Source organism: Rhinoderma darwinii, chromosome 3 (assembly GCF_050947455.1).
Source record: "Rhinoderma darwinii isolate aRhiDar2 chromosome 3, aRhiDar2.hap1, whole genome shotgun sequence".
NCBI lineage: Eukaryota > Metazoa > Chordata > Amphibia > Anura > Rhinodermatidae > Rhinoderma > Rhinoderma darwinii.
In genome coordinates this window covers 427274740-427289849 of record NC_134689.1, presented here as the reverse complement: position 1 = coordinate 427289849, position 15110 = coordinate 427274740, and the positions used below count along the sequence as shown (strand labels likewise).

The window sequence follows — 15110 nt, the reverse complement described above, 5'->3', positions numbered from 1 at the left end:
GTTTTCTAAAATAATTTAGTCTTTCAGTGAAATATATCAATATAGATCCCAGTTTATTAAAACTCATCATGCAAACAAATCAATCAATCGATCATTCATGATTGTTCCCCTCTATTTTACTACAGAAGAGAAATCCAGACATCGTGTTGGGGAAATTGTTTATTTGTTTATTACATTTAGTTTTATTCCGTTTTCTTTGAGAAGTTCATCTTTCTGAATATGCAGCACAGTAATTCCAGCACGGTGACTGAAATTGTTCTCTTGGGATTTCAGAATTTACAAAATTTTCATCTTTGTTTCTTTCTTCTTCTTCTGATCATCTACTGTGTGACTGTATGTGGAAACCTCCTCATCATTCTAGTGGTGTCCAACAGCCGGTCACTCCACTCTCCCATGTACTTCTTCCTCACACAACTCTCCTTCATTGATCTTTTACTCTCCACCACCATAGTACCCAACATGCTCCATAATGTGTTGTATGAAGGAAGTTCTGTGTCTTTTATCGGGTGTTTGATACAATTTTATGCATTTTCAGCCTCAGAATCATTGGAATGTCTTCTCCTGGCCGTCATGTCCTATGACAGGTATCAGGCAATCTGTAACCCTCTATATTACACCTCCGTCATGGACCCCACGTTTTGTCTAAGAGCTGTTCTCTTGTGTTGGGTGATGATGTTCGCTATTATATTTACAGTGTCAGGGACAATGAGTCGTTTACAGTTCTGTGGACCAAACATCATTGACCATTTCTTCTGTGATTTTGACCCTATACTTGAACTTTCCTGCTCAGACACTTTTATAGTGAAAATAGCAGACATGATACTTGCTGGACCATTAGTACTTTGTCCATTTATTGTGATCATGATCTCATATGTTTATATTATCATCACCATACTGAAGATCCCATCTGTGACTGGGAGGCAGAAGACCTTCTCCACCTGCAGCTCTCACCTGGCGGTGGTGTCCATGTATTATGGGTCAATTATTTGCATCTATTTATTTCCAAATACCGGAAATGTAAAGAAAATTCTCTCCCTATTCTACACGGTTATAACTCCACTTTTTAACCCTTTGATCTACAGTCTAAATAACAGAGATATTAAGCAGGCTCTTAGAAAGCTAATGAGGACCATGTCTTCTGCCCACAAATGAGTTAAAGTATTTGTCCATCTACCTTGTCTGGCAACTACTAATAACTTACATCTTCCCCTATCCTTTCCCTGAAGGCAGTTATAATGGTTGCTCTTCATTTTTATGTTTACATGCAAAACTAAAGGAAAACATGCTCTGATTTTCAGCCGGTTTTAAAGCTTTAAACATTTTTTGATGCATTTTTAGAGCCATGTTTGGAGCTCTTTTTCTATTGACACAATGAAAAACAGCTCCAAAAACGGTTCAAGAAGTGACATGCTATTTCTTTTTACGGGGCGTTTTTTCTGCGCGCCATTTTTTTCAAATGGCCGCGTAAGAAAAAGCCCCACCTGGACTATATGCCGTTTTTCCCATTGAAATCAATGGGCAGATGTTTGTAGGCATTCAGCTTCCATTTTTCCAGGCATTGTTCAAGGCGTTTATGCCCTGAATACACCTGAAAACACTGCGTGTGAACATACCCTAAGGGGTATTAATTTTCCCAAAAATGTTTGTACTCATAATCAAAGGTTGGTTGTTCTAATATTGTCAAAAGAAAGACAATCGATAAAGTGTGCTGCTCTGGGGGCAACTGCCCCATAAATCCTTCAATAAAACAAAAGTCTATAAAAACCAAAACAAAGTATGGCATAATGATAAGACAACATTTTAAGGTTGACCTCTTTAGAAAGTCCGTTTTGTTTGAAAGGTCTCTTGATGGTAAGTTGATTCCAGGGTGTCACAGCGATCATCTTTAAGATATGGGGGAATCCAGCAGTAAGTGTTCAATTCCCATGAAGTGCCACCACAGGGGAAATGTGAATGTACTATCAGAATCAGACCATGGACAAAAGTGGTGATGGATCTGGAAAACATTTTTTTATAATTCTGGACAAACCCTTTTAGTTTGACAAAAGTAAATCAATTTTTCCATGTATCCCTTCATAATCAGCAAAATTCAACTCCGGAGAAGATTTTACTTGCCTCTTAATACTTCTTTTACCATATTATTTTTATGTTCATTTTCTATTTTTTTTATGTTTTTCTTTGTAATGATATTTTCTATTTATTTTCCAAATAAAAGTCCCAAACATTATGCAAACATACAATATATTCCATTCTACAGTCCTGCACCTAGACCATATCAAGAAGAGAAGTGGGGGTATAATATTAAGGGATTATAACAGTCAATACTTACCAGCCAAATATTACACAGACGCTCCAAGAATTCTATTGTTAATAAATGTGATGTGGTTACTTGCGGTGTCGGCTTAGACCCACCAAAGGAATTGATACTGAGAGCCGAACACTTCATCTATACAAAATATATCATCATTGTTTACATACAGTAGTAAACACACACAAACACTAACATACATTGAAATCGCTTACCTGCTCCTGCCGCCGCGGCTCCCTCCGGCCCGTCCGCTCCCTTTGCTGCCGCTGTTCCATGTGCACAAGTCCGGAAGCCGCGACCGGAAGTAGTAATATTACAGTCCGGCCGCGACTTCCGGTCCACAGGAAAATGGCGCCGGACGGCGCCAATTTCGAATAGGACTGTGTGGGAGCGGCGCATGCGCAGTTCCCACACAGACGCCGTACACGGACGTGAATGGGACGGGAGCCGTTCACAGTCCCTATGGGACTGTGGCTGCCGTACTCCATGTCTGTGTGTGTCGTTAATCGACGCACACAGAAATGGAACAAAAAATGGCAGCCCCCATAGGGAAGAAAAAGTGTAAAAATAAGAAACAGTAAAACACAAACACACAAATGAATATAAACGTTTTTATTACAGCACTAACATCTTTAACATATAAAAAAATTATTTGCCATGACACTGTTCCTACTTAAAGGCATGGTGTCGCCCGAAAAACATGTTTTTTTTTTAAAATTTAAACATTTAGTGTGTGGGTGATTAAACATTGTTCAAATTTTTTTTATTTTTTTCGCGAGTCAGGAAATATTATAAATTTTTTCAAATTTATAATACTACCCATTTTTGGTCACTAGATGGAGCTAGTTCCCAAAATTGCAGCATTGCAACATTGGGTTAAAAGCTCTCGCTCTAGTGAGCTCTCAGCATCCCCCCCTCCTTTATCCTGGCTAGTGCCGGGATAAACGAGGGGTTTGAAAGGTTTAACCTCCTACACTGTGTGTCGCCATTTTTTGAGGTAACCCACAGTGTAGTAGGTTTACATACAGTAGTAAACACACACAAACACTAACATACATTGAAATCGCTTACCTGCTCCTGCCGCCGCGGCTCCCTCCGGCCCGTCCGCTCCCTTTGCTGCCGCTGTTCCATGTGCACAAGTCCGGAAGCCGCGACCGGAAGTAGTAATATTACAGTCCGGCCGCGACTTCCGGTCCACAGGAAAATGGCGCCGGACGGCGCCAATTTCGAATAGGACTGTGTGGGAGCGGCGCATGCGCAGTTCCCACACAGACGCCGTACACGGACGTGAATGGGACGGGAGCCGTTCACAGTCCCTATGGGACTGTGGCTGCCGTACTCCATGTCTGTGTGTGTCGTTAATCGACACACACAGAAATGGAACAAAAAATGGCAGCCCCCATAGGGAAGAAAAAGTGTAAAAATAAGAAACAGTAAAACACAAACACACAAATGAATATAAACGTTTTTATTACAGCACTAACATCTTTAACATATAAAAAAATTATTTGCCATGACACTGTTCTGAGATCCTGGTGGATTTTGCATTTTAATCATTTGAATATACATTATATGGAGTGTTGAAAAAGATTGTTTCCAGTGCTAAGGCCTGCAGTATGACTCCCAACTACAAAGTTCCTCAAAAAGGAACGCCACTGAGACTCTGAGAATGTGAATTATCCAGTTCACCTTCACATTCCCTCACATAATCTTGTTTTGAGAAGGAACTATGGAGGAGTAGGAGTGAGTGATGATTAGACATTGATTTAGTGTGAGGATTAGTAGTCGTGAAGAGTTGCTCCACCAAAGAGTATCTTCACTTTCCAAAACATTTTTATATGTCATAGAGATACATCTGAAGATTTGATCGGTGGGGCTCCGTGTGCTGAGACCCCCACTGTCGCTGAAACGAAGGTGTAGAAGCGCTCAGCTGAGTACCCTGCACCTTTGGCTGTGAACAGCAGACTTTATCTATAAGAGTGTGTATTTTATACTTAATAACAGTGTATTCACTTTTAAAATGTTTATTTACCACCAGAATAAAGGAACAGCCATGGGAACAAGCGTGGCACCTAGCTATGCCGACCTCTTTATGGAGGAATTTGAGGAGGTACAAATATGGCAACATCCATGGGCAGCTCCACATCGGCTGTACAGGAGGTATATTGATGACCTCTTTATTATTTGGAAAAGGGACCGGATCAGTGCAATTTCTTTCTGTAGTTCCCTCAACAACAACTCCTGGGGAATTTCATTCACCAATAATGTACAAAATAATACAATTCAGTTACCAGTTCTGACAATTTCACATGTGAAAAACAAAATCACGACACACACATTTAAAAAAAAATATATATGAATAGCTACCTAAACTATATCAATGGCCACTATTCGAAATTGATACAAAACACTACAGTCAGTACAAGAGAGTAAAGAAAGAACTGTGCTCTCAAATTGGACTTCCATGACCATGCCTGCGTATTAAATAAATGCTTTAGAGAGAAAGGATATCCCAAACTCCTACTCACCCACACATACAAAAACAATGTCACCCCTAACACAACAGGATTGCTTAGCATCTAAAATTCAGGGGAGCACCACAACATAAAATTCTGCTCACAAGAAAATTAGAGATAGCTTAACCAAACAGACATATTCTTGAAATCGATCATTTTTAAAAAAAAAAGTATTTCCCCACAAGCTTTCGGAGGGCCCCACACTCAAAAACAAATTGGCACCATAAATGTGATTGAGGGTGAGACCTATTTCCCAGCTACGCTATATGACCCAAGCTGCTATCTGCTGCATCCTAAGGGTATTTGCACACGACAACGGCAATTACGTCTGAAATTACAGAGCTGTTTTCAGGAGAAAACAGCTCCTGAATTTCAGACGTAATTGCTCGTAGTCGCGTTTTTCACGACGTCTTTTACGGACGTAATTGGAGCTGTTCTTCATTTGAGTCAATGAAAAACGGCTCCAATTACGTCCCAAGAAGTGTCCTGCACTTCTTTGACGCGGCCGTAATTTTACGCGCCGTCTTTTGACAGCGACGCGTAAAATGACAGCTCGTCTGCACAGAACATCGTAAAACCCATTGCAAGCAATGTGCAGATGTTTGCCGACGTATTGGAGCCGTCTTTTCAGGCGTAATTCGAGGCGTAAAACGCCTCGATTATGCCTGACATATGGTCGTGTGCACATACCCTTAAAGTGTTGTTTCCTGCTATTTGTGATGAAGTAGTAACTGATCAGTTATAACCGCTGAGCGTCAGTCCTGATGGTGAACTGACGCTCTCAGATTCATATGGATAGTGGTTCGCGGTGAAGAGAACACCGACTATAAGAAGACTTAGCTCCACCCCTAGTACCTCCCACAACACCACGTCATCCTATCGTTTGATTGGACAGGAGAGTGGTGGGTGGGTCTCTCTTACGTCTTGAGGACGGGGTGGGGGCTGTAGTCATGGCAGCATGACGCTGCTGGGCTGAAGACACAGATTCCAATAGAAAACAATGGTTGATTGTAGCACCTAATGTAATAGACAATATTACACTGTCTGCAAATAGTGCAAATCAACAGAGGCCGATCCTATTACAATGGCTGTCAAGATAAAAGATGTCATCTTGTTAAATGAGAGCGAAGTAGCAAACATGGAACTGCCAATTGAGATTGTTATGTTATTGAATCTCACATGAGGATATGTTAGGTATAAGTTCACTACAGGAATTTGTTAGGAAATAGTATACGGATATCGTGTTTACAATTTAGAAAGCGGCCACATAAGATTGTACATCGAGAAAAACGACCTCACCACATAATCATAGCACACTAGAATTGAGTAGGAGGGTAACCTTCCTACTCCATGAATGGTGCATACGAAATAGTGTCATTCAGGCCGCAGGGTTTGACGCAATTGAGTCTGAACGTCCACTGTGCCTCTTTACGTAGGAGTCAATTATCAAGGTCACCTCCCCTGGGAGATGGGCAAATCATTTCAATACCCTGGAATTTAAGACATCTAAGCAGTGGCGTAACAACCACTGTAGCAGCCGTAGCGGGGCCCGCAGCATGGCCGGAGGCTCCGCTAGCAGCCGCTGTGGCTGCTACAGCGCGGCGCCACTGAAGGGGTTGTTCCTACAAAAGACATGCATCCCTCCCCTATCCACAGGATAGGGGATACATGTGGGATTGCTGGGACGCCTAGCGATAAGTAGAACGGGGGAACGAAAGTCCCACGAAGTTCTCCATGACAAACCTCGGACTTCCGGGGTCTGTCGGCAGCTCCATAGAAATTAATTGTGCACTGGTCGCGCTTGTGCATATGCGTGACCAGCGCTCCTTTCATTTTTATTGAACTGCGCAGACGCCGGAAGTCCGAGGTTTCTCATGAAGAACTTCGGGAGACTTTCGGTCCCCCATTCTCCTTATCGCTGCCAGCGATCACACATGCATCCCCTATCCTGTGGATAGGGGTTACATCTCTTTTGTAGGACAAACTGTTGGCTGTTTTTTTTTTTTTTGGGGGGGGGTGTTCGGGGGCTGTATGCCGTTATCTACAGGGGGGCTGTATGGCGTTATCTACAGGGGGCAGTATGGCGTGATCTACAGGGGGGCTGTATGGCTGTATCTACAGGGGGGCTGTACAGGGGGAGGGCTGTATGGCGTTATCTACAGGGGGGGCTGTAAGGCATTATCTACAGGGGGCTGTATGGCGTTATCTACAGGGGGCAGTATGGCGTAATCTACAAGGGGCAGAATGGCATTATCTACTGGGGGGCTATATGGCGTTATCTACAGGGGGGCAGTATGGTGTTATCTACAGGGAGGGCTGTATGGAGTTATCTACAGAGGGGTCTGTATGGCGCTATCTACAGGGGGAGGGCTGTATGGTGTTATCTACAGGGGGCTGTATGGCGTTATCTACAGGGGGGGCTGTATGGCATTATCTACAGGGTGGCCTGTATGGCATTATCTACAGGGGGAGGGCTGTATGGTGTTATCTACAAGGGGGGCTGTATGGCGTTATCTACAGGGGGAGGGCTGTATGGCATTATCTACAGTGGGGGCGGTTTGGCGTTATCTACAGGGGGGCTGTATGGCGTTATCTACAGGGCGAGGGCTGTATGGCTTTATCTACAGGGGGGGCTGTATGGCGTTATCTACAGGGGGGCTGTATGGCGTTATCTACAGTGGGGCTGCATGGCGTTATCTACGGGGGGCTGTATGGCGTTATCTACAGGGGGGGCTGTATGGCATTATCTACAGGGGGCTGTATGGCGTTATCTACAGGGGCAGTATGGCGTAATCTACAAGGGGCAGAATGGCGTTATCTACTGGGCGGCTGTATGGCGTTATCTACAGGGGGCAGTATGGCGTTATCTACAGGGAGGGCTGTATGGAGTTATCTACAGAGGGGTCTGTATGGCGCTATCTACAGGGGGAGGGCTGTATGGCGTTATCTACAGGGGGCTGCATGGCTTTATCTACAGGGGGGCGGCTGTATGGCATTATCTACAGGGTGGCCTGTATGGCATTATCTACAGGGGGAGGGCTGTATGGTGTTATCTACAAGGGGGGCTGTATGGCGTTATCTACAGGGGGAGGGCTGTATGGCATTTTCTACAGGGGGGGGCGGTATGGCGTTATCTACAGGGGGGCTGTATGGCGTTATCTACAGGGCGAGGGCTGTATGGCTTTATCTACAGGGGGGCTGTATGGCATTATCTACAGGGGGGCTGTATGGCGTTATCTACAGGGGGGGCTGCATGGCGTTATCTACAGGGGGGCTGTATGGCGTTATCTACAAGGGGAGGGCTGTTTGGCGTTATCTACCCGGGGCTGTATGGTGCTATCTATAGGGGGCGCTGTGTGGCGGAATCTATAGGGAGGCATTAACTACAAGGGGGGTTTGTGTGATACCCAGGGGAGGGGAGGGAGGGCCCAGTCAAAAGTTTGCTATGGGGCCCAGTCTTTCCTAGTTACGCCCCTGCATCCAGGGTCCCCTCCATGATGCTGCCAGATGTGTCTGGACAGAGATTTTGTAACAGTCATAATGGGACAGTATTTCATAACACATATCCGTGTATTGGAGTCCATCTAGGATTACAATGTTCCCCCCTTGTCTGAGGGGTTGATAACCCTCAGCATATGGACAATCAGATGAGTCAGAGGTGCAGCAACAAGAAATTGTGTCCTCATTGTCCAGTCTCCACAGGGGATCATCAGGAGGCACCACCATCCCTCAGCTAGAGACCAGCAAACCAAGCAGATCCAATTATTTCCCCCACGGTGTTCTCATCCTGGCTGTGGCAGACAATAGACAGGTAATACACATAATAGTACAAAAGGCACAACTCACATACAAACAGTAGAAATAAAAACTAAAGTCATTATAACAAATCATGGTGACTAGAAACCGCCAAGGTGTCCCCACCCCCCTGAGGGGTATATAAGGGCTTGTCCTGGGGAGGATGGGGATCTCCTGGATGTAGACTTTACTGAGAGCTGAGGCCGGAGCTCTGAGGAGTTTCCTGTGATTACATGATTTTGGGGACTGTGTGCTGTCCCTGCGTGGAAGGCGACCTGGTTGGTCAGCATTAGATGCAATAAATCCTGTTGGAGTTGCCCTGTCATCACTGGCTCTGTTGATCGTGCATTAACCTAATGAAGCCCATGACACCATGTTTGGTATCAGAAATGTAATTATTTTACATTACTTGGGCATTTTTATTTTTATTGCTGATTTGTAACAAAAGGATCTCCTTATCTTGTTGTCTAGTCCACTCCCCACAGTCTATTTCTCCCCCACCAATATAGTCTGACCCCTCTCTTATCTGACTACCCCTTTATTTTCTACATTGACCTCCCTTCTCAGCCGTAGTTTAAATACTCTGCCACCCAAGCTAGAATTCTCTCCCCCAGCACAGCTGTTATAAAGCGGGTGCGAGCGCTGCTTCCCCTTCATGTCCCTTACTTGCTCACACTGTGAATCGTGACACAACCGTAGCAGCGGTCCCCAGTATTACAGCTTTCTACTGTTCACTTCAATGGGAGAAGGTTGTAATACTGGGAATCACCGCTACGGCTGTGTCGGAGATTCTCAGTGTGAGCAGAATAAAGAGGAAGCCGCGCTCGTAGAGAAGCGTCACTCCACAAAACACATCAGATAAAGAAGCGTCACTACTCAGAACACGTCATATAGAGAAGTGTCACTCCACAGAACACGTCATATAGAGAAGTGTCACTCCACAGAACACGTCACAGAGAAGCGTCACTTCACAGAACACGTCATAGAGAAGCGTCACTTCACAGAACACGTCATAGAGAAGCGTCACTCCACAGAACACGTCATATAGAGAAGCGTCACTCCACAGAACACATCATATAGAGAAGCGTCACTCCACAGAACACGTCACCATCTCCTGAGTATGTACGCCAAGACTCGTGATGATATGTCGCGCGGTTAGCCAGGAAACTCCTCGCTAGCGACGCCTGTTTCTACACACGGCTTCAATATATTTTTATGAAAAAATTAATATCTTAAAAACTAGCTGTTGAATATATCTAATATTTGTTACACATGTAGCAATTGACACTCTGACCTATCCTAAGAAAATTCAAAGTTCTGTGACGAGCGCTTGGACCACAAAAGCCTTGTGAGCAACGGGTATTTTTACGCACGTTTACAATTTAGTTCTAATGAAAAAATAATGTCTTAAAAGCAAATCGCCTCAAAGCCATCAAACTTCTGACACCTGTAGCAGTTGACACTCTGACCTACCCCAAGAAATGTCAAGAGTCTGCGTCGCATTCTTAGCCCCAAAAGCCTCTCTAGCTGCTCCTGTTTTATGCACAGAGTGCGTAATTTACAATTTAATTCTAATAAATAAACAATATCATAAACATTAGTAGTGCAAAAGCCCTAATTTTTTTATACACATCTAGCCTTTGAGGCTCTGACCTACCATATAAAAACTTAGGCGGGCCAAAATAATGATGCCTTATTCATTAAAATGGGTATAAATAATAATTTTCCACAATGCTGTCCCAGAGCATTTCACAACCAGCAACGGACCGCGGGTCTGATGGAATCGACCTAGGCGTCCATTCGTTCGACTTACACAGACGAATAATAAGATACCTGACTCGGTCATTTGCTGTAAATGGGGAACCCTCTCTTGCCCCCGAAACATTCATTTATAGCAAAATTTGAGCGGTTTTAGCAAAATATTTCCGTAACTGTTTATTGTTTACAGCTCCGTATTTTCAGACGTATTTTGCTAAGCCGTGTGAACATACCCTAAGTCTTATAAGATGCAATGTGGGGGCTCCATCAATCAGATTGGTTTTCCAGCACATTCCACAGATACTCGATTGGTTTGAAATCTGTGGAATTGGAGGCCAAGTCAACATCTTGATATCTTTATCATGTTCCTGTAACCGTTCCTGAACAATTTTTGAATTTTGGCAGGGGGCATTATCCTGCCATTAGAATATAACATTGCCCTGAAGGGGTTTACTTGGTCTGTAACAATGTTTACGTAGGTGGTACATGATGGTACAATGGCATTTCATATATTTATTAATGAACTTTTAGAAGGATTGCACAGTAAAATTTCATTTTGTGCAGATGATACTAAGTAATTAACACAAGGGAGGACAATATTCTGTTGCTAATGGATCTGAAAATTTGGGGTTCTGGACAGTAAAGTAGCAAATGAGGTTTAACACTAATAAATACACTGTAAGATTATGCCCCGGGTAGGGAAAATACATGTCAGTATTATAAACTAAATAGGAAAATACTGGGTAACACTGACATGGAAAAGGAATTGTAATTAACAGTAAACTTAACTGTAACCACCAGAGTCAGTCAGCTGCTGGCAAAGCAAATAAGATCATGGGGTTTCATCAAAAGGGGTATCGATGCACATGGCAACAACATATTTCTTCCACTTTATAAATCTTTAGTAACACAACAGACACTAGTGCACAAGAAAGACATGGTAGAGCTTGAGCGGGTTCAAAGGTAGGCAATTCAAGTAATACATGGAATGGGTGGACTGCAATATAAGAATATAAAAATTTGGATTATTTAGTTTAGAAAAAAGACGACTGAGAAGCCACCTAATAACTATGTGTAAATATATAAAAGGTCAACCCAGAGATATCTCTCGTCATCTATTTATACCCAGAACTGTTACTATAACAAGCGGACAACCTCTACGTCTGGAGGAAAGAAGTTTACTACACAAACATGGAAGGAGATTCTTTACTGTAAGAGCAGTGAGAAAGTTGTTATAGTGAATTCATTGAAAGAGTTAAAGGCTATGTAAAAATCTGAAGGCATTGTTTTGAATCTTTAAATTTTTATTACATTTTCCTCTCATATAAACACAAGATTGAACAACAAATGACAGACAGACAGGGGCGGGCTGGGCTGGGGCAGGGAGGCATATGCCCCCCTGGGCCGCTTTCCCCATAGACGTTTAGGGCCACGGCCACCCATTGCTGTAAAATGTATTAAAAAGATGGGGCAGCGCAGGGGAGTGCTGGGGACAGGAGCGGGAGTAGTTTAATGCAATGCACGCTGTTCTCAGGTAGAGTGTGTGTGCTCCAGGTGACTGCTTTATACATCAGATGTGATGTCATATAATGCAGCCGGCCGGTGGTCACACACTCTGCCTCACACTCTGGCTGTGCAGGACAACACTGTGGGTTTTGTTGAAGTGTTCGGCCTTATATTTACCTAGCAGGCAGGCAGTGAGAATGGAGAAAGAAAAGAACTGGGGAGAAGCAGTCTCCTCCTACCTGTAACTTCTGACCACATGAAGATCCCTCCACGGAGCTCAGGACTGGTAAGTATAGCTGTGTATGTGCTGTGCAAGTAGCGGGAACTGTAGGTGTTATGTGTGGGAGGGTATTCTTAATAAATTGGTTTTCTGTGGGAGGGGGGACTTGACTGTAAATGCTATGTGTTGGTGAGGGGGACTTCTTTATACATTGTTTATGTGGTGATGGGGTGACTGTGAATGCTAAGTGTGGGGGGACTTATTTAGCATCTATTTACAGGTTATGGTCATATCGTATTTTTTGCAGCGATTTTCACAAAATTGTGGCCAACGACTTATTTATAAAGCAATTGTCCAAAAACCGCTGAAAAACATAATGTGTGGCATGAGAAGAGACCATTATAGTTCAATTGTTTTGGGTAAGGGGGCTTTGCAGTAAATATTATGTGTGGGAGATTTTTTTTGTTTGAGTTTTTGTGTGGGGGAAGGAGGAGTGACAATTTTGTTCCCGTACGGCATATTTACACGTTGCGGTCGAGGGATGTGCAGTTAAAAAAAAGAAACGCACACCTTTTTTTACAATTTGTTGTGGTTTTGTGATGCAGTAACTGGCCACAGTTTTCATAGGTGAAACATGTCAAATATGTGTGTTTCACCCGAAAAAAAAATAGCGACCATTTAACAATTTAACACATCACAAAACCACAGTAAAACCGCATGTGTTTTTTCAAATGTGGACTTCAACCACACCTCAACTGCTACGTGTGAATATACCCTAAGGCTTTATATGATAGTTTACAGGTGGATCCTGCGTGTCAGAGACTTGCAGAACCTACCGTCACTGAATCCATCAAGTCTGCGGGACTGACATCAGTGAATAGCGCTAGACACATCTGCTCTGTATACAGAATACAGCGCAGCTGTATCTCAAAAAGTTAAAATAATTTTTAATAAAAAGTGTTTGTAACGTTACACCAATCACACTGATCCACCTTTTCATTAAAAAATAAAATGAAAATTTGCCTTGCAGAGGTGTACATAGCCTTAAATGTTACATCTGGCTGCGCCATAAAAATTTGAATAAAAAAATATTTGAGAAAAAATAAGCCTTTTACATTTCAGTCAAAAACAAAAGAAACCTGCTGGGCTGAGCACTAGCTATACAAGTACAGTCCCTGACTATTCCAGGTACCTTCCTACCAGGCACTGGAGACAAAGTAACACCGATTTTCAATCACAGACAGCAGGCAATGTCCCAGACTCAGGAGTCAGACGCATAAGTGAGACGGTCAACCCTAGGTCTGCACCTTCTTCTGAAGATTCTACAGGCGCAGCTAATTGACCAGCAGTCTAGTCCTAATGACAGAGATGGACTAGATATTTGGGAATCCACCCTACTCTTCCCAAGTCCGACTCCAGGTCCTTTTCCAACTAGCCAGCTTTGTAAAGTCTGAGCTTTCCATTTTAAACATTCCCTGGAGACTAAGACACATACAACAGGATTCTAGGGGTAATATACCTTCCCTCAATGACTTTACTTGCCACTGTCACACATACCCTCCCCCTCTGTTCGAGCCTGTGGGGTCCGACATATTTTGGCTACAAGGCAATGTTCTCTAGACAAAGCATCGGCCTTGCCCTGCAGTTTTCCTGCTCTGTGCTCCACAGTAAGTTGGAAGTTTTGTAACGTAAGTAACCACCGTGTAACTCTTCTTTCTCCCTTTAGCTTGACACATCCATGTAAGAGTAGAGTGGTCTGTATCCAATATGAAGCGATGACCCAGAAAATAATATCTCAGAGACTCCAGGGTCCACTTGATTGCCAAACACTCACGTTTAACTATGCTATATTTCTTCTCAGCAGGTGTAAGCTTTCTACTAAATATGTCACAGGATGATCCTCACCACCAACCCCTTGTGAAAGAACTGCACCTCGCCCTACATCAGATGCATCAGTTTGTACAATGAAATCCTTTTTGAAATCAGGTGTGATTAAGACTAGTTGGTTATACAGGACCGGTTTCAACTCTTGAAATTCACTTTTAGCCTCCGTGTTCCACCTAACCATGACATGAATACTTCCCTTGGTGAGATCTGTTAGGGGCACTGCTGTGCTGGCAAAGTTTGGAATAAACCTGCGATAATACCCTACAATCCCTAAAAAAGCTCTCATCTGCTTTTTGGTTAAGGGTCGTGGTCAGTTTTGAATAGCCTCAATTTTGTTCACTTGTGGTTTTATCACCTCTCTACCAATTATGTACCCAAGATACCGTGCTTCCTCGAGACCTAAAGAACACTTTTTGAACTTTGCTGTTAATCCCGCTGCTCTAAGGGAATTTAGTACTGCTTGTACTTTTGATAAGTGGCTTTCCCAGTCATTACTAAAGAGGATAATGTTGTCCAGATATGCAGAAGCATATTGACGATGGGGTGTGAGGACTGGGTCCATTAACCTTTGAGTAGTTGCCAGAGCCCTATGTAACCCGAAAGGTAAACAAACATATTAGAACAGACCATCCGGGGTGACAAACGCAGTTTGTGCCGAGTCCCTCTATTAACTCAACTCGGCATTGGGTATGCGTCAAACTTTGATACCTCATTCAGCTTGCGAAAGTCGTTACAGAAGCGCAACGAGCCTGACGGTTTCAGAATCCACACAATGGGACTTGACAAGCCATTTTTTGACTCCTCAATAAACCTGAGTTCTATCATTTTCTTCACCTCCTCAGATATGGCTGGTCTGCGGGCTTCAGGGACTCTTTAAGGTTTCAAGTGGACCCGTACCTGAGGTTCGGTGACAATGTCATGTTTGATTATGTTGGTACGTCCTGTCAGTTCTGAAAACACGTTCGTGTTTCTCTGCAAAAACCCTTTTGCCTCCTGTTTCTGTGGTTTAGTGAGGGATTCTGACACATACACTTCTGGGGTAAGACCACAGGGGTTATTTACTTCAGAGAGAATATATCTGTCTTTCCATGGCTTAATTTTTACATGGTTTAACTGCTCT

At 43.4% G+C, this 15110-nt stretch overlaps 1 protein-coding gene across 1 annotated transcript; it reads left to right on the top strand.

Moving 5' to 3' along the window:
• The first annotated feature begins 219 nt into the window (after positions 1 to 219).
• Positions 220 to 14071, top strand: LOC142750714 (olfactory receptor 11L1-like). The gene is made up of 4 exons (XM_075859701.1): positions 220 to 1133; positions 5444 to 5457; positions 13403 to 13546; positions 13968 to 14071. The coding sequence occupies exons 1-4, from the start codon at positions 220 to 222 to the stop codon at positions 14069 to 14071; spliced, it is 1176 nt and encodes a 391-aa protein (XP_075715816.1).
• Positions 14072 to 15110: the final 1039 nt, after the last annotated feature.